The sequence below is a fragment of the Choristoneura fumiferana genome, chromosome 15, assembly GCF_025370935.1.
Source record: "Choristoneura fumiferana chromosome 15, NRCan_CFum_1, whole genome shotgun sequence".
Lineage (NCBI taxonomy): Eukaryota > Metazoa > Arthropoda > Insecta > Lepidoptera > Tortricidae > Choristoneura > Choristoneura fumiferana.
This window is the reverse complement of record NC_133486.1, coordinates 5,692,423-5,712,607: the sequence shown is the minus strand read 5'-3', so window position 1 is coordinate 5,712,607 and position 20,185 is coordinate 5,692,423. Positions and strand designations below refer to the sequence as shown.

General features: G+C 37.5%; 1 protein-coding gene across 2 annotated transcripts in view; it reads right to left on the bottom strand.

Moving 5' to 3' along the window:
- The window catches only part of LOC141435443 (carbonic anhydrase-related protein 10-like), a 96,481-nt gene that overhangs the window by 28,111 nt on the left and 48,185 nt on the right, over nt 1–20,185 (bottom strand). For both annotated transcript variants that reach the window (XM_074098124.1, XM_074098125.1), the window contains exons 2-3: nt 6,180–6,281; nt 5,405–5,452 (exon numbers count right to left, since the gene is read on the bottom strand). In XM_074098124.1, the coding sequence (XP_073954225.1) occupies nt 5,405–5,452; nt 6,180–6,231 (100 nt within the window). In that variant the 5' untranslated portion in view covers nt 6,232–6,281. The remainder of the gene's footprint in view (nt 1–5,404; nt 5,453–6,179; nt 6,282–20,185) is intronic.

Below are 20,185 nucleotides of genomic sequence, written 5' to 3'. Positions count from 1 at the left end.
AGTTATAAATTTCAACCACTGTAATCAAAGTCTAAACATTTTAACTAAGTACATATATATACGTTCGCGGAAGTGTAGGATGCTTCCACCGTCAAAAACAATGTATTGGAGATGTAAATGTCAAAATTATAATTTAACTAGCTTTTGCCCGCGGCTTCGTCCGCGTGGAATTTGGTTATGGAACTGTGTATTTTATCGGGATAAAAAGTAGCCTATGTCACTCTCTCGCCCATAAACTATCTCTATGCCAAAAATCACGTCGATCCGTCGCTCGGTTTCGACGTAAAAGACGAACAAACATACAAACACACACTTTAGCCTTTATAATAAATTAGTATGGAGTAGGTAAATCAGTCTATTTGAAGTAAAATTGTAGGTTCGAATACAATTATGGAAACATTTAAGCTATCCGTCTATTCAAACGCAATCGATATTCTAAAATGCACGCAAACTGATCTAAAGATAACAGACAAATTGAAAAGTTTCTAACCAAGTACTGGGGAACTATTGACTACCGTTTGCCACACTAACCCTCTGTTTCACTATCCATTGATTAATTTTATCTGACGGATAAATGTGATGCCGTTTGTTCTCTGTTCGTTTTGGTTGAAAAGACGGAGACGGCATCACATTGATAACTGATGACTCACGGATATGTCCGTTAAAATTAATCAATGGGTGGTGAAACAGCCCCTAAGTCTGTTTCACCAATCTAACAAGTTCCTGGTATTTTAAGTTAAAAGTATTTGTGTCACAAGGGAGCAAAATGGTGTATTTACGGCGAGGGCGTACATTGAATCCAGAATGTAGCGAAGGATTCTACAATAGAATCCTGAGCGTAGCGAGGGATTATAAAGTAGAATCCTGAGCGTAATGAGGGATTCAAGTGTTAACGCCCAAGATTAAAATAATTTTGCTCCCGAGTGGCTCATACAACTTTTCACACCGAGCATTAAGAAACTTGAAAAAAATAATCTAAATATTATTAAAGAACAACCAGCATAGAAACTGGCGTGGCTTTACAATTATCAACTTCAAAAAATGGCCTTTGCAATAAAACACTAAGAAAAGCCCTGAACAGAAAAGTTGCACTTTGCTCCCTCTCGTTAGGGAGGCAAAGTTACTTTTCTGAAGGAGAGGTGTGAAAAAAGATATTTTTATGCCATCTCTGTTTATTATTAATCCCTGGCGCAAAAAGAGAGGTGTTTTAAGTTTGACGCTAATGTCTGTCAGTCTGTGGCATTTCGATGCTGTTTTTTTCACGTGAAAGCTAGTTTCTTTGCATTAGTTTTTTAGCTATGTTTGGTGAAAATCGGTTCAGCCGATTTTGAGATATTGAACTTTGAAAGTCATGAAAAAGTATGGGAAACCCGGGGCTAGCAAAGGTAGGTAGGTAAACTTATCATTCATTTAACTTATCAGTGGCGAAGAGTGAATATCTTCGTTTAGCAACCGGTGAGTGGGAGAAGTGTGAACTTCTCTTGATTAGTACACCAGGATCGGGAATTTCAAACATACTATTAAACTTCTTCCCAAAACAAACATCTTAAAGGCAAAGAATCGGCATCTTTCGTACTTAAAACTATGACGCAAGTTACGCATTATCAAATAATAATTTATAAACGGAATTATTATTGGAAAGTACGACCATTCTATTATTCATGTTAAAACTAAACCGTCAAATTTCCTTCAATAAATTAGGTACATATCACGCAGATAACTTTTCAAACCTAGCAAATTTCCACCAGATTAGCTATTAAAATGAATTCAAAACTAAATGAGCATATTTAAAACGATGACGAATCAAAATTAGCCGAGCGTTATTCAAATAAAGCCTATTCAACCCTACGTAACTACACTATCAAATTCAATAGGAATTTGGGTGCCCGCAAAATTTGGTCATCATAGTGCACTGAATCGTACGTAATGTAGGGTATCCCTGTATCCGGAGATACCCGGACTCGTCATTACCGTAACATTAGGAGATTTTTGTAGGTCAATAGTGTATCAATAAAGTATGTATGGACTGTCATTACTGGAGTGTTATTAGAGGAAGATTGGAGATACCACCGCAATTAGTGTGCGGTAATTACATGGATCGGGTTTTTGTTGGTAATCTAATCGGTCTTCGTTATTTACGGAGCTCTGTGACGTAAAATAGGTGAAATTGTTTTAGTTTTGTGTTTTTGAATGTGTATAGGTACAGATTTAAGTTTAAATACCATATTTAAGAAATACATGATTTAAGTGCACATAAAAACCTACATAAACTATCTACGTAGTACTTACGAACCATAGTCCAATAATTTTATTATACTAAACTTTACACGTGGCTTTGCACGCGTAAACCGTCAGATGCTGCAGTTGAATTGAGATTTCGATATTTAACTGGATTCCTAGCGTTTAAGATTTCAAGATTTTATCCCAAGTAAGTAGAAATATGAGAATAAAAAGTAGCCTATGTTTTATTTGAGATATTAAGCTATCCCCATACGAAAATTTTATCCAAATCCGTCCAGCCGTTTAAGCGTGAAGGAGTCACAAACAGACACACACACATGCACTCATTCGCACAAACTTTCGTATTTATCATATTAGTGAAATTAGGTAGTTGTGGTTGTGGAACTAAAATGTTTATTAGAGAACAGAAAAACGGAGGCAGAAATATTTTATTTCTAAATGAAATACTTAAGCAAGCAATTGCTCACGTATGTATTTACTTTTACAGACAAAAACTACGAAACTGTAATTCAGATCAGTCAAAAATCATTACCATTATCACTGAGTCATCACATTTCAGTGTTCCTTCGCCGTAAGTGTCAACCCCGGTTGGGTCGGACATTCACTATCCAATATAATGATACGGGCGCGTCATTAAGATGGTATCTGTGATCATTACCCACCGTCATTATGGGAATATGTCCTAGTTTTTCGAGTGAGCATGGGCATGATTAAGGGAATGAATGGGAATTGGTATGTATAAAACATTATTACGTACAATTGTAACTAATCAAATCATACAATCGCCATGCAAATTTCGTGGCATGGATAAATTATATCGTTTCGTTCGATTGACGTTTATTTATATAATTAGTTACTGTTCTACCATAACTAAATTTAATATAATAATTTAGACTAAGTAATAGACAGTTTTTAATTCTCTATAGATTTGTATAGGCTTATTTTATCTCGGGAAAGTGCAAAGTTCTGATGGCATGCAGACGAAGCAGCGGGCAATAATTAGTAATGTATAGTTGAGGATGTAGGTATTTCCCGTCATGTAGTAATGAAAAGATCTAAAAGTATGTTTTAGTAAAATACTAGCTTTTGAATTGAATTGTTAGCAGTTAATTAAGTTAATTTTTGGGGGCAGAGTGGTTTGACCTATGGCCTCTCAAGCAGAGGATCGTGGGTTCAAACCCCGGCTCGTACCTCTGAGTTTTCGAAACTCATGTGCGAAATTTCATTTGAAATATACCACGAGTTTATTACGGTACGGTGAAGGAAAACATCTACATGTTTGTGGAAACCTGCACAAACCTGCGAAGCAATTCAATGGTGTGTTTGAAGTTCCCAATCCGCACTGGGCCCGCGTGGGAATTACTGCCCAAGCCCTCTCATTCTGAGAGGAGGCCTGTATATAGGCTGGGATGATGATGATGAATTAAGTTATTTTTTGGGGGAGGTCTATGTATGGGGGAGGCCTATGTCCAACATTGGACGTCCTACGACTGATATGATCATGATGATGAATTGAAATTCCGGCATCAGCAAAAATTCCCGTAAGAATAGGTATTCAAAATTCTCTGAATTCGCAGATTGAGACGCTAAGAAGAAGAAGCTAAGAAAGCATCGTTAATCTTTATTCCGGGGGTACTATGCCATTTTCCGGGAAAAACTATACGAAGTTGTCAATGGGTAAAGGAGACTGGCCTGTGCCATGTCTTCTTAATGGTATACGTTATGCCTATCCAATTTGTTTTTCATTTTATAAATTGGATCGAAATACAATATAGGTAACAAAATACAATACAGGTAACATTTTAATTTTAAGTTTTTTTTAAAGTGAAAATTTTATCGGTCTCACTGTATTTTATTACTTATGTAATTTTTTTAATGTATGATGACCAGATGGTCCCAAAAGAAGACTAGCGCCGTTCGCAAGACCGGCAGATTGCTGATTTGGGACCATTTCGTGACATACATAAAACTATATATATTTTTTTTATCCATTGTTCTTGATTTTTTGTTTGTTTTTATTTTCTGTTTCTGTTTCCGCCACCTATTTTTGTAACACATAATATCTTGTACCCAAATGGTTGTCTGGAAGAGATCGCTTTTAAGCGATAAGACCGCCTATTTTGTCTACCCTGAATCTAAGTGTTTATATTATAAGTTTTTTTGTACTGCTTTATGGTGTGCAATAAAGAATATTTGTATTGTATTGTATTGTTCTTATGTTTGTCACGAATAAATGTTTTTCTTTCTTTCTTTCTTTCTAAGTGCTTGCCAAGGCCTTAAACTATCTTCATACCAAATTTCATTTAAATCGGTTCAGCGGTTAAGCGTGAAGTAGTAGCGGACAGTAAGACATGCTTTTCATTTATGATATTAGTAAGGATAAATAAATTATGAACCTAAAATGCTGGACTAATTATTACGCCTCGTATAGTTTCTCCTGGAAAATTACATAGTTCCCGCGGAATAAGGATAATCTAGCAAAAATAAATAAATAAATATCACGGGACAATTCACACCAATAAACCTAGTCCCAAAGTAAGCTTAGCAAAGCTTGTGTTATGGGTACTCAGCAACGGATAAATATAATTATATAGATAGATATATACTTAAATACATATTAAGCACCCAAGACCCGAGAACAAACATTCATATTTTTCATACAAATATCTGCCCCGACACGGGAATCGAACCCGGGACCTCAAGCTTCGTAGTCAGGTTCTCTAAACACTAGGCCATCTGGTCGTCTAAAAGCTTTGATTTTCTTAGTTTTTTGGTCATAACTCAAAATCATGCAGGTGGTAGGACCTTGTGCAAGGTCCGCCCGGATTGCTACCACCATCTTGCTCGCTAATCCTGCCGTGAAGCAGCAGTGCTTGCACTGTTGTGTTTCAGCGTGGAGAGTAAGACTTGAGGTACCCCATCTTAGGCCTCTAGGTTGGCAACGCATCTGCAATACCCCTGGTGTTGCAGATGTTTATGGGCGGTGGTGATCTCTTACCATCGGGAGACCCACTTGCTTGTTTGTCAGCCAGTCAAAAAAAACATGTTTTGCCACTTAGCCGTCTTTTAGTTAGAGCACGGCAGAAGTTTGAGCCCATTGAATGAATCCAATTTCAATTATCACCACAACTTTTGCTACTCCAGCTAAAACTATGGTGCTTACCGGAAATTCCATCGTACGTCCACCATTCCTCCCAGCTTCCGGATATATCTGAAAACATAGCCTTATTCAGTCAAATGTTAGACGAGAGATGTCTGAACATCTGGTAGCTTCGTGAACGGTTGTGTTGCTCTGAACATGAACTCTGATTGGGGCCAAAACGCGTCACCGTAGTCGTGGTGATAGTAGGATTTTTGTGATTTGTGTGGGCCTTACAGTTACAGTATTGAAGTGGAAGAGCTGCATGGACTCACAAAAGATGTATAGACGGAGCTATAAAGTCGCCGGGGAGTGAAGTAATTGTTGTTAGTTCAAACAATTTAAGTTCTGAAAATCCGTTTACCTTTACTTGCCCGAATTTCAATTGCCCGAATTTCACTTGCCATACCAACGTTTGCCATAAAATATATAGAACCGTGCTGTTTTCAGGATTTTTTTTAATGTCATCATATAGATTGCAGTAGGTTAGGTTAGGTTAGTTTAATATCAACTCTGAAGAAATTACTATTTCAGAAATAAATTACTTTATGGCAAATGAAAATTCTAGAAAACGATACATTCGGGCATATAAAATGCGGGCAAACGATAGAGAACCCTGAAAATCTCCTATTGCTACCTTGGAAAATCTCTATATAACTTTGTCTCCTGTACTGCTTACTGTTGTTAGTGTTTAACAGAGTTCCTGTATTGTGTTGTATTGTATTGTATTGTATTGTATTGTATTGTATTGTATTGTATTGTATTGTATTGGATTGTAGTGTATTGTATCTCCACTAACCTTTGACAGATACGCAGAGTAGCGTAAGTATGAACAGGGAGCATTGGTGCATGTTGTCTGCGCCCGCGCCGGCTCGTCACGTACTACGCCGCATCGGGCTTTCTGGAACAACGGAAATTATTGATTAGAAAAGCCCAATGACAAAAGAAAGAAAGAAATAATACATTTGCCAAAATTAGGAATATCGAAAATACAAACTGAAATATAGATGCATAGAATAACCAGAAAAATAAGACCAGTGCTGGGAATCGAACCCAGGTCCTCGGCATTCCGTGCCACGTGCTATACCACTACACCACCACTGGACAGTGATACAGACACGAATTCCTCCTACGCACCACATATCTCAGCTTGTTTGTTTTCTTATTTAGTCACTTAAGCAGCGACACTAGCGACATCTATACTGTAGCCCTCATCGAGAAACTTTCAGCACCCCATTGGAACTAACCGCTCACCCGGACAAGAGATGTCGTTATTAAGCAATCAAATTAAGATTGGTTTTTTGGAATCTTTTTGTATTTTTTATTTCAATTGCAAATTTTTTGTTACTTTTACGGTTAAAATTAGGCATAACAAGAAAAATATATTTTATTACATAAATTATATAAAATAAAACAATTTCACATAATCTTATAAATAATTCAATAGGAAGAGAGAAAAGAAACGTGCCGAAAGAAGCAAAAAGAGCCATACTCTGCGTATTGCCACGGCAAGCCAAAACACAAGTCCTTAGTGTAGAGGTTTTAAAATCATTGTTGTAAACAATGTAGGCATCTAGATCGACGGTGCCATCCTATCCTATCATCTCATCATCATCATCTTGGCCTTTCTATCTAGATACTATTGTAAGGCACAGGTCTCCTCTCGGAATGAGAGGGCTTTGGCCGTAGTTTGCATATACTCGTAAGACACCTCCAACTCTCTAATCCTTGTGGTAAAGATTTCGACATTTTGAAATGTCAATAACGACCTTGATGTAATTCAAAGGGGAATTTTGCCAAATCTCGAAATTTCTATTCAGCTGCTGTATCTAATAATTTACTCGTGCAATGCTGCAGGTAAACACTGGTCTTCAAATAAAGAGCACCTACTTAAATCAAAGTGAACAGTCCCTCAATGCTGCCATTCTTTAGGTCGCATGTCCAGCGCAAATTAGTGCTGTACATATTTGTCTTCAGCCCTCTAATTACAAGCCACTGATTCACCGCCTCGACGTTAACTGAGCTTTATTTTTTTGGACAAGTTGCTGTGGACTGATTTTCATTAAGTAATTCATTTATAACATACATTTATAACATTATTTCGGGTACGTATGAAAATACATAGTGTCAAAAATAATAATGGACGAAATTATAACTAATGGTCACTTGACATATTGTCAACTTCATAGAATTTTTGCAAAGTAAAGTTCACCTAACTTAATCTATATAATTATATAGATTACAAAAGTTTGTACCTACATATTATTATTATCAATAGTTTCACCGAAAATGGTGTTATCCAACTAATATAATAAATGCGAAAGTTTGTAAGTATGTTTGTTTGTTCATCACATTTAAACCGTTGAACCGATTTAGACGAAATCCGGTATACAAATAGTTTGAGTCCCGGGGAAGGACATAGTTGCATAGTCCCCGCGGGTTAGTGAAAAACCGAATTCTACGCGGACGAAGTCGCAGGTAAAATGAAATATTTCGTCCATTAGTCTTTTAAACTGTATTTATTTTCACACGTTCCTGATACATTTCCGTGTAGGTAGTTTTAACCTACGTTTTTTCTGTTGACCTTCTCATATTCTGGTAAAATAGCAAAGTCCGTAAAGCCACTAAGCATCCAATCTCAAGTATCGTGTTCAACCTTATCAAGGGTCCCGTTTTTCCTCCAAAGAACACGACACTCGACTGAGGAAATTAACCTTATCGGCTCCACAATCTCCGGATAAAGTTAATACCATACAAATTAAAGAGCTTGTATTCGCACTTGCAGAGGTTGGTCGGTACAGTCTCCATCAGATATTTCGGAGCGGCCAAGGTGGCCAAAAATATCAGCACAAGTATGCACTCTATTGGTACTAAGCTATTACCCGCGACTCCATCTGCGTAGGATTTGTTTATCTCTATCCCGCGGGAACCATACAATTTGCCGGGATAAAAACTATCCTATGTCCTTCCCCGGGCCTCAAACTATTCTCAATACCTAATTTCATGATAAGGTAACAAACAAACAAACAAAGAGACTTACAAACTTTTGCATTTATTATAATAGTGAAATCCGAAATATCTGATGGCAACATTGTACCCCCGAGTTGGAAAACAGTGTTGAATACTCGTACTGCGGCAACGGGTGGTGTGAACGTACCTTCACAGAGGGATGTTGTTATCAAAACCAGGTATAGTGGTACCCTACATTTGACGGTAATAACAAAAATGACGATGAATCGAGGGTAGTTGTGTGCCAGTATTAGTTTCGTCGAGCAGTCCCGCGAGCAGAGCTGTGTGCAAAACAGTGCTGTGAGAGGACGGCCTGCGAATTAGCCCAAAATACTTATGTGGAGCTAAACTCGATTGAAGACTTGAGTTATCCGGTCTTATTTAACTATGAGTGAGTCACGGTAGTTTCGCGTTCAAAGCTTCTACTTGCATTTATTTCGTACAGAAGAGATACTAGTCGAATGGAAAAGTAGATACTTATGTTAGGGCACCGACTGTACGCAACCTCTTCATTGCACATAAAAAAATATGGAAACAGAAACATAGAAATTCATTAGTACAAAAGCGAACTTTATCTACGGTGAGGGATGTGTTTACTGATGTTTTCGGTCCTCAGGCCTGAAGCTCTCTCTATTGTGGCATGCCCCACGCTATACAAGGTTACTCCAGGTATTTACTTAATAATCACTTAAAAAACTACATTTTGGTTGTAAACCGTCCTATACGGGGGCGATTACGATCGCCGACGAAAGCTTTCGCGCCAAATATCTTTTAGAGCCGGCGGCAATCTTTGGTCGTTAGCCACTCCTCTTCGCGCGTGGCTGTGGTATAAGCGATAAGCGACCTGCATTATAATAAACTAGACTAGACTTTAATAATATGAAAACGGTTACCTAAATATTATTTAAAAATTACTTGGAAATAACATCAATTGATTGAATGAAAATATTGGGTTGCAAAATAATAAATGTGTCACTAAAACTGAATCACCAAACAATATAGAAATGGCTACTTAAAAATTAATTATAATCACTGGAAAATAATATTGATTATCAAATAATTGAACTGAAATTCGACGATATGATGTACAATGAATGAAATAATAATAATAATCTTCTCACAAATTACACCAATTGACCTAGCCCCAAACTAAGCAAAGCTAGGGTATCACAGTTTAGTGACAAATCTAAATTTAAGTGAAAGTTTTTTTTTATGTAGACTGTAATATGTCCCACTACTGGGCAAAGACAGAAAATATAGTTCCCATTATATTATATTTAATTAGTTCTGTTTGCCGCTACCGCGTGTCCCTTACACCAGCACGTTAACTCGCCGATAGCGGCGGTTCCGGCGCTCCGCGGCTACCCTTTAACGAGGCGCGTTATCATTTGAATTCATTTATAAAGCCCTCTCAACACTTTCCAACGTGATTACAGGTTTGCTTGATTAAGTGAATTGATTGTAGAACTTGCGTTTTTGTTTTTATTTAGCACCGAGGCGAAAATAGAAGACGGCGCGCGTCGAGTAATAATAGATTCATTTCTCATCGAAGTATGAGACGGACTCGCACTTGCAGGGTCTCATTCTCTTTATCAGTTCTAAAAATATCGAGAGTATCAACAGCGAAAAATGCCAGCATTTATTTATATGATCCCATTTAGCTATATTATATACATATGTAAAGAATTGTGCGTGTGTTTGTCTTTTTTTTCGCGTAATGTAGCTGGAAAAATTTGGATGACATTGGTCTGTAGATAGCTGAATCTCTGCAACAATACACACATCGCTATTTGTACCAATAGTCCCATCGACCGAATTTTTTTACCTAACGTTATATTGGGTTCTCTAATTTTTCGCCCAAGATATATTTCCCAAATATTAAATGATATTGACCCGGATAACTCACCTCTTAAATAGAGTTTAGCACGATATGTTTCGGGCTAATCTGAGCCCGTATTTAATATGAGTGAGTCTTACGGTAGTTTCATGTTCAAAAATGTTTCCCAAATGATCAATTTTTCAACACATTCATTACAGGCATTTCTGTAAGTACTTTAGGATTGTTGTAAAAGAAACCTAACTAAACCTACATACATATGTATGGGGTTCTACTAGATAGTTTTGAATTAAATCTTGAATAGTTTCACAAAGAAAGTTGTGGAGAATTCCTATGGAATTTTGGGATAGTGTTATGGGAATTTGACAAAATCCCGGAATTTAAACTCCCAGTAGCAGTGATTCAGAAGTCACGGGTAAAATTTAGGCTTCACAAAATGTGTCATCATTGCGACACAATTAGCATTATTTATAGTCTGCTCCTCTGGAACCCCGATTCGATCCCGACCCGGGATATGAATGGCGGGACACAGACTGACTGGCGCGACTGCACGGCGTCAGAGGGTGAAATGTTATTGTTAGGGGAGGTTAGTTGTGTTTATACAAGGTGATCTTTTTTTTATTCGACTGGATGGCAAACGAGCAAGTGGGTCTCCTGATGGTAAGAGATCACCACCGCCCATAAACACCTGCAACACCATAGGGGATTGCAGATGCGTTGCCAACCTAGAGGCCTAAGATGGGATACCTCAAGTGCCAGTAATTTCACCGGCTGTCTTACTCTCCACGCCGAAACACAACAGTGCAAGCACTGCTGCTTCACGGCAGGATTAGCGAGCAAGATGGTGATGGTGATCTTTCATCGCGATCCAAATTTCAATGTGATTAAGTACTTTTAAAATTTAAAGTGTAAGGTACCAAAATGGTATTCAAAATGGTAGGTTAGCTTTTCGTTTAAGGTTTTTTTTAAACAGAAATAGGCTTGCGTTCGACCACAATCACGCCTGATGGGAAGCGCTTGCCTAATAAATGTCCATTCATCCTAGATTGGATTTCGCTTAAGGTGCTGATGACTAGAGCATTCACTTGTAAAGAGTATTCTAGCGAATGTTACATTACAGGTTATTTTGTAAATTTTTAGATGATTTTTCAATTTGACGTGTATGATTTGGGGGGGGGCGGCATATCCCCTATGCCCCCCCCCCCTTGGACCGCGTTTGGCACCTACTAATTATTTCATTATTATCCTTACTGAATTTCAAGTCAACACAACACTAGACAACACCAGACATTGTCATATTTCACTTGCAAGATTTGAGTCGAACAATTAAACGTTATAAAACCACAGAATAACTAATAGTACTACTGTAAAAGTATAATAAAGGCTTGTAAAAATAATGTCAAATCTTACAATCTGGGTTAAAAAAAAGCGCAGCAAAAATCTTCATAAAAATCTTAACGACAAAAAATCCTTTTAAGAAATAGCTCATTAAATCCAAACTTGTTTCGAGCGAAAGAAAATGTGGGAAATGTAAAAAAGAATAAATCTTAACTGACTTTTTCGTGGCGTCACGCAATTGAAGCATGTATTGCGTAGAAGTAAGATTCAGAATCGGTTTTCTTTAGTTAGGGTCGTTAAAAGTGTTCGCTTCGAAACCGGAAGTTAACAGCGGTTGGTAGACAAAGCTCGTTGTCCACCGGAAGTGGGTGTATCTGCAACTTACGGTTCTTGTTAATGCAATACAAGTGTTTTTCTTGGCCTTTGTTTAGTTTAGTTGGGTTGCGGTCTAATAAAAAAATAAGAGCGATTGGCATAGATCTGAAAAACATCTGAATAACAATGTCAAATTGATATCTCGGGTGTACTGGCAATAGACCGAATCAAATATGCGGGGCTGACTGCCAACCTTCACTAGCTGGAGAGGCACAATCGCTATTTTTTTTTATTACACCGCAACCCAACTAAACTTATATATTTGATTCGATCTTTTCCCAGTCTGAAAAGCTTCTCAGCGCACTTAATTCCCGTCCATTCCCGGATATTGCGTAGGCACAATTTCTACCCATGACTTACTACTGCTCTTTTGCCTGCCATTTTGCCCATCATTATCAGTTGCCAGAGCATTCATTCTATTGACGCACAAATCATTTATAAGCATAGCGCTAAGATCTAAGCAAAGTTGCGGGCAAAATCAAGTGTCTCTTTCACGGCACCCCTCTATCTCCGATACCTACAGATAACAGGAGACTGGGCGGCGCGACGTTTCGGCGCCGCGGGGTCAACGACTCGCGGTACACTTGCCAAGTTTGCCAGACTCCGTAGTTGCGAATGTGCTTGGAAGCGTATTGAGATTTAGTTTAATACTCGCAGCAGATTTATCTAAGTACCTAAGGTCACTGTGGGCAAGACCGTCTACAAGGCAAGTCCGTCAACACGTTATAACTTTTGAATTTGAAAGCGGTTCCTGCTTTAGCGTCCAGTCTATAAAGCAGTTTGTCGCGCTTGTTCCCTCACTCTAAAACAGATGGCGCTGTGACAACGAACTTCAGAGTAATCCGCCTAAACAAGTAATTGCATGTATGGAACTCGAAATGATAGTGCGACGGTCTCTGCTAACAAAATTGTTAAAAATAGTTCGTGACAAGATTTTGCACCAGAAAGTAACTACATAAGTAATATAAGAACCAGTTATCTTTATTCTGTGTTTAATTTATCAGAAATTGGCTTACTTTTGTAATTATACGTACCATCATTTATCACAATAAAATTTCGTTAAGTTGGAAAGTCCGTCTACTATGTACAAGGCAAGTCCGTCATATGCCGGACTTCCCTTGAATCAGAAGTTACCAACTGTTTTTACGATTTTAATATTATTACGATTTCATAAGGCATTTTGATCTTGAAACTAGAACGGAAATGTGTTCCTCACCCTCAGCACTATGCTGTGGCACTATGTCACCGAAAATATAAATTAAAAATACCTATCAAATAAATAAATAATCAAATAAATATTAGCCCCAAACTAAGCAAAGCTTGCACTATCAGTGCTAGGTGACCCTCTTTGATCTCAGTAAATTAAAAATTAAACTATTAAAATACATTTTAAAATTTCAATTGACCTTTTATTTGGGAAACCTTATAAATAAGTAAGTACTTATAATATATTTTTTGCCAAAAAAGGTTTACCACCCCATTTACGTAATATATGCCGGACTTGCCTTTGAATAAGAAAAATTGTGTTTATTCCGAATCTAAACCTTATGTTAACAAGTTTAAAGTACACTTTTCATTGTCTTGTTTCATTTTTTTTAAGGATTCGAATACAAACATATAAGCACCCATAGTATGGCCGATATCATTACTAGACGGACTTACCTTAAACTACACGGGAAGTCCGTCTACTCGCCGAATTTTAGAAAATATTATTTTTTTGCTTCATTTGTGAATAAAATGATCTGTCTCTATAGCTTAACGATTATTTATGAAATTCTTCATCGTATGCAAGTATAAGTGTTAACATAGGTGAATAATTAACGCAGCTAGATCACTCCGAAGTAAAAAAAAAATGAAGTATGCCGGTCTTGGCCACATTGACCTTACATGGAGGAATCCATGCAAAATTACGCATCACCCATAAAATTGTATAGGTACCTACCTACTTGTCAATGGCGTACGTAAACGTATTCGATAAGCAATTTGGAGAGTCACTTAAATAAGTTTTTTTGTAAAAAAATAATAAATAATACAAGCTTTTTGACTGTACCTACTTACCTAAATTCTGGTTACTTTTCTTGCATTGTCATCAAAAGTAGATTTTCATATCAAATTTCAAGACAATCATATTTTTATTCATGTTATAGTCACAAATAAAAACTAGTTCACACTCAAACATTAATTAACACCACGGTCGAATAGATTTTAACATGCCCCGGTTTCACTAACATACCTTTTAGTCCGTTGGTCTCCAGAGAGTCATACATAAAAATTTACTGGTTGGTTACTTGATGTATGAGTTCTAGTCGGAGTTAACGTAACAAAGTAAAAAAAAATGTTAACACATCCTAATATGTACTAAACTTAATAAGTTAACATTTGGCTTTTAATAACAACGCATTTTCTTAACGTAATCAATTTAACCAATTTAGAAACTAGCTACTTAGTAGTTTGACTTATATTTGACATACATGGCACTACACGTCTATATTGGCAATATACAAGCGATTAAGACTTCCAGATGGTAATTTTTACGTTTCTGTGGTATATTTTTGTAAGATTTGACCGGCATTTTTTACCCCACATTTACACAATCGTGTTCGCCATTCGTGACAAACATTCGTATACGAAGTGCCGTCGCAAACTACTGTTCACACACATGAAGTGATAATGGCGGCATGCGCGCTACATCTATTAATTTTATACAATTAATTATTTAATTAATTAATTCTAAAATTAGCACTTCATTCCACTCGCATTTTGTTTACACGTCCTGTTGGGTCGGCGCTAGCTGTCAACGGAATGCAGGCGAATGTATAAACAGTACCCCTAGTGTAAGTTTTCGGTTACAAAATACGTCTCGATCGCGTTCGCGTTATAATCTCAATTTATATGGAAACACGAACAGCGCCTCTAACGGAACCGAGATGTCACGCGAACGCGATCGAGACGTATTTTGTAACCGAAAACATACACTAGGGGCACAGTAAGTTCGTGTTCGCTATTCGCGTACTTTCGCGTCCGAAAAACCGCTCCCAACGCGAGCGCGCGAATCGCGATGCGAAGCGAATAGCGAGCGCGCTGTTTACATATGCGTGTTCTTTATTCGCCTCGCGATTCGCACGATTGTGTAAATGCGGCATTAGTAAAATAATTCGGCGATAGCAATTGTGGCGGTGGAGTATACTGGATGCCTTCACACAGGGGACGGTATCGGATTCCCCACAAACGAAATACAAATAAATGTGGGCGCGTGTCACACCGTAGCACAAATATAAGCATAATTTTATATGAAAATGCTTTGGCCGTATTGTCTAATGCTCGCGATCGCATTTATCGTTTTTTTACCATCACTCTATAGCAGGGTTTCTCAAACTTATGGCTCCACGTACCCCTGTTAAAGTTTCTAGACGACAGCGAACCCCTACCTCCTCCCCAAAAGAAAGTAATAAAATTGACTGTTGGAGAAACTAAGTTTATTTTTATTTCAATCATCATTATAATATAATGTATATTATTTATTTCAATAAAAGGTAACAAATATAGGTTAGAATCGTCTTGCCAACGAAAATACAAACTGAAACTAACAACAACAAATAAGTAACAAATTTGGAGTTGAAATAAAAATACAAAAAGACTCCAAAAACCAATCTTAATCATCTTGCCAGTCTTGCAGCCACCATCACGTAAACCTTGTCGCGAACCCCCTACCGTCGAATAGCGAGCCCCTAGGGGTTCGCGTACCCCACTTTGAGAAACCATGCTCTATAGGTATCGTGTGATAGAAAGAGGTAGTGAAAAAGATCGTGATTCTAAGTGTGCTAGACAATAAGGCCTCTGAAGGGCTACTACGAAATTTGAAAATCGAAGTTCGTATCGTACCGTCCCTCCCACTCTCGTATTAGGTAAGTAAAAATGCTAAAGAAGAATTCAGCAATGGAGTGGAAATCCATTATCCTACATATGTATACATAACAAAGTAACGTGATGGACTGATTGATTCACACGGCCTATAAATAAAAGGCATGAAATTTGGTACAATTATTCCGTGAAGATTATAAGGTTAAATATTGGTTTTCTTCCAGGGAAGCAAAATCGCAAGCTTAAGATTAATATAATACGTTTGAAAAAAAAAGGCAAACCACCATGGCGATTGCTGCGCTCCGATTGGCCGGTTTATGGTCAAAAAGGATACTAAGAAGAAGAAGAAGAAGTGGTGAAGAAAGAAGTGGTTGATTACGTAGCTTGAGATTCCGGACTCGGTACCAGGTCGGGCAGAATGTATTTTTATGAAAAGTACGAATGTTTGTTCTAAGTTTTAGGTGTTTTATAATATATTTATTTAACTATTTAAGTAGGTATGCATCTATTCATTTAACTTTATTTATCTGTTGCCTAGTAATAACACAATCTTGGCGCTAGTATCGTTTGACAACTTTAACTTGTGTCACGTTTGTAATTGGTTGAATAACTAAGTGAGCCAATCACATGCAAGACTGTAACGTCAAACGGACTTCTCGACACTAACGCCATCTAGCGATTTTTCGCTTATCAAGAAACCCTCATTGGTGATATATATTTTTTTTTTTTTTTGTAAGCCGTGGTGGCCTAGTGGTTTGACCTATCGCCTCTCAAGCAGAGGGTCGTGGGTTCAAACCGCGGCTCGCACCTCTGAGTTTTGCGGTGAAGGAAAACATCGTGAGGAAACCTGCACGAACCCGCGAAGCGATTCAATGGTGCGTGCGAAGTTCCCAATCCGCACTGGGCCCGCGTGGGAACTATGGCCCAAGCCCTCTTGTTCTGAGAGGAGGCCTGTGCCCAGCAGTGAGACGTATATAGGCTGGGATGATGATGATGATGATTTATTTTTAATCATGTATTTTAACCCCGTATCGGTGTGACCACCTCCCCGATACCAGTGAGTTAATTTAGTTGAGTGGATTTGCCCGCGCATTGTCGTCGCTTGTTTATCGTCAGCCAACCTAATGGTATTAAACTTGAGGAATAACGTTCTTTACAAACTTATTCACATGAATGCAGAAATATACTTTTTACTCGCTTTGTCATTCCTCTTTGTAGCGGTTTCGTTTTCAGCCGGCGGAAGTATTAGAAAATTGCTATGGAGCTATTTTTAAAAATTCTACAATGGTGTTCATTTGGTTATTAGTGGGTTTGGTTGAAAGTGTGTACAGGGCACGAGTGCATTGCTTGAGATAATTAATTAACTGATAGGTAAAAAAATCGGCGAAGTGCGTTCGGATTCGTGCACCGAGGGTTGCGTAGGTAATAAAAAGGAGGATGGGCCTTTCGTGAACCCTTGGGCTGGGTCTGAGACAACAGTAAAGTTATTGATTTTAATAAAATTATTTTCTTTCTTCGACAAAAGAGAAGAATTGATTTTGTTAATTGAATACTGTCAGTTGTTTTGCTTCCGAAATAATAACTTGAATTCGACCATGTGATCCCCCCTTCCACTGACTATAAAGCTACATAGATCTACCCTTGACACTGGCTTTAAAACCAATAATAATAAGCGATATATATACCATCGGAAAGGTTTTTTATTATACTCCAAAATTGTTTTGCGAAATTTATCGAATCTGTGTAAAAAAAAAACCCGGAATTTGAATTCAACCGTCAAATCTAAAGGATTACGCGCGCAAAGCCGCGGGTAAAGTTCAGTATATAAAAAAAATAGAAGCTTCTCATTTTACCAACGCAACACCAAATAGCGTGTTAAACTCGCCACGTTTTCTATTTCCTCAGCAAATTTAAAACACGCTACATTTAGCAGTGTCGTTTAACATAATGCGAGCCACAACAAAGGGTTATGTAACATTAAAGGAAATTAGATATCGCGCCGGACGCGTCCAAATAGAATGACCCACGGTGCAGGGTTAATAAGGATGATACAAACATACATACACACATACGCATATACAGGTTGAACATTTTTAACGGCGGCTTGAGGGATACAAATACAATTACAAATATGTTTATTTTGCACAAAAGGTATAAAGTTAATGTCAGTGGGTTGAAACTCCATACAAAAAATCTAATGTATGGAGCTAGTGTCTTTTTTGTACCAACCTCTCCAAAATAACTTATTGGTTGCCATATTTATGAAATGATCTGTGTTTAGAAGATTTCACTTAAATTATAATATTTGCAATTCTTCACATTTTAAGCTGTGAAAAAAAAAATAAGCGGAAAAAAATATTACTAAGATAAATAATACAATATAAAAATAATTCTGACTGGATATCCTTTTTTATTTAAGTAAATGAAAAAAATTTAGTTCTATTTTTCAATTTTATATGGCAACCCACAAACCTTCATCTGCTGCGTGGGAACGGACGCCTTCGCGAGATTTTGTGTTTGTATTTTCGTGTATTTTGGTGTTTTGTTTTGTTAATAGCGTTGAGTTTGAGATTATTTCTCCTCCGCATTAACTTTTCTTTCACTAAAGTGCATTTATTCGAGACAGGACTCTAGTTTTTACCGTAATTTTCACGGCTGTCCTTTACTAAGAAACCATTCAACATAAGGAGATGCGAAATTTGTGGTATTCAAGAAAAACATTGTGAAAACAAAATGTTCTTTGCTAGATTTCCTCTAAGTGAACATGTGTAAGTAAAGTTACTGATAAATCTGATAATAGGTGTTGAGGTTATATTTGGCTGGCCGACGTCAATTCGTATTATATAGTATCACGACAATTAAATTTTATTTCAGTTGTAAGCAGTGGGTGAATGTAGTTGGCAACGAGATTTCACAAAATCGAAAACCCGGCTGAAGAAGAAAGCCATACCAAAATTGAGACTTCCCATGCCACCTCTTTCTGAAGAAATTCTTGAAGGGTTTCCCCTAAAGATGGCAAGAACAGCCAAGGTAAACACTTTATTTTATTTTCAATTTATCTCTATTGCAACTTGACTTACTGCATCTTATAATAATAATAATAAAATAATAAAAGATATTGATTTAATAGTTTGTTTACAAATTCTACATAGTTACATAACAAATAATAAGTACAATCAAACTATCAAAAGGGAAAGCGACTCAGCTTATGCCTGCACCTTGCAGAACAAAGTCCCTTGGCTGACAGGCGCTGTTTTTCAGTCGCCCCCATAAACCATAACCCTAATAAATACCATCAATACACATGCACATATTTTTTTTACATACAATATATGTTATAAATTAATTTGCTTCGTCATCAATAATAATGCTAGGTATTTTGAGTGTATAGTATAGTTGCCGGTCAGAGCATTAGTAATAGACAGAAAAATTGGCTATACACACTAATTATATTTCACCTGTATAAGTTAGTGGAAGCTTCTGGCTAAATTAAACTTTGTTTCAGGTTCAGCTTTGGAGTTGCCCAGTGTGGAATATTTACATGCACAGCCTTCTACAAGTGGTGCGCAGTGTAAAACTGACAATACAACAGGTAAGCTATCACTGATAAAAATCTATACCTTATAGCATAATTTAGAATTTTAGAGTTGATCTGATGATAAAGCTAGTGGGTGACCATAGGAACACTGTGATAAACAACACAACTGCATCGAGTTTGGACTCGTTTGTCGTCTTGACGAGTACTTTGGTAACCAGGGGCATATAGTACAGTCAGCAAAAAAAAACTTATATTAGAAGAATTTTCAGAAAAACTTTTATTGAACTGTTTACGGAACCTTTTATGTACGAGTCCAACTCGCACTTGACCATTTTTTCTGTATTGTCTGTGTTTATGGTACACTTCATGTAATAACACTCCTCTTTTTGCGTTAGGGGTTAAAAATAGGTTGGGCTGCTTAGTAGTTAGAGGAGATAGAAATGGATATGTAGACTATGGCGTCAAATTATTTTGAGTTTAAAAGCTTGATGCGCTTGTTGTTGGATTAGTGATGTAAAAAACGTTCTTGATTGATTTCAACGAATTTAATAAAAAAAAGGTTACAATCTGTATGACACACACACGCGCACGTTAGCAGCGAACGGCGAAGAGATGAAGAGTAAAATCGAGTGCGTCCGCTTCCCCGCGCTGCGTCTCACCCCCTTGGTCGCCCGCCGGTTTGGTAATATTCCCAACATGCCCCCCGGCGTTGAAAGTCCTGGCTTTCAACAAGTGTTCTCCAATGGCAGCGGGCAGATTCGATTGAAAGCTCTTCTGATGGTGCCCTTGCTCGTTTGGATATCAGCGACTCTGTTAACTCCGTCGATGCCCGGGTAAACGTTGATGA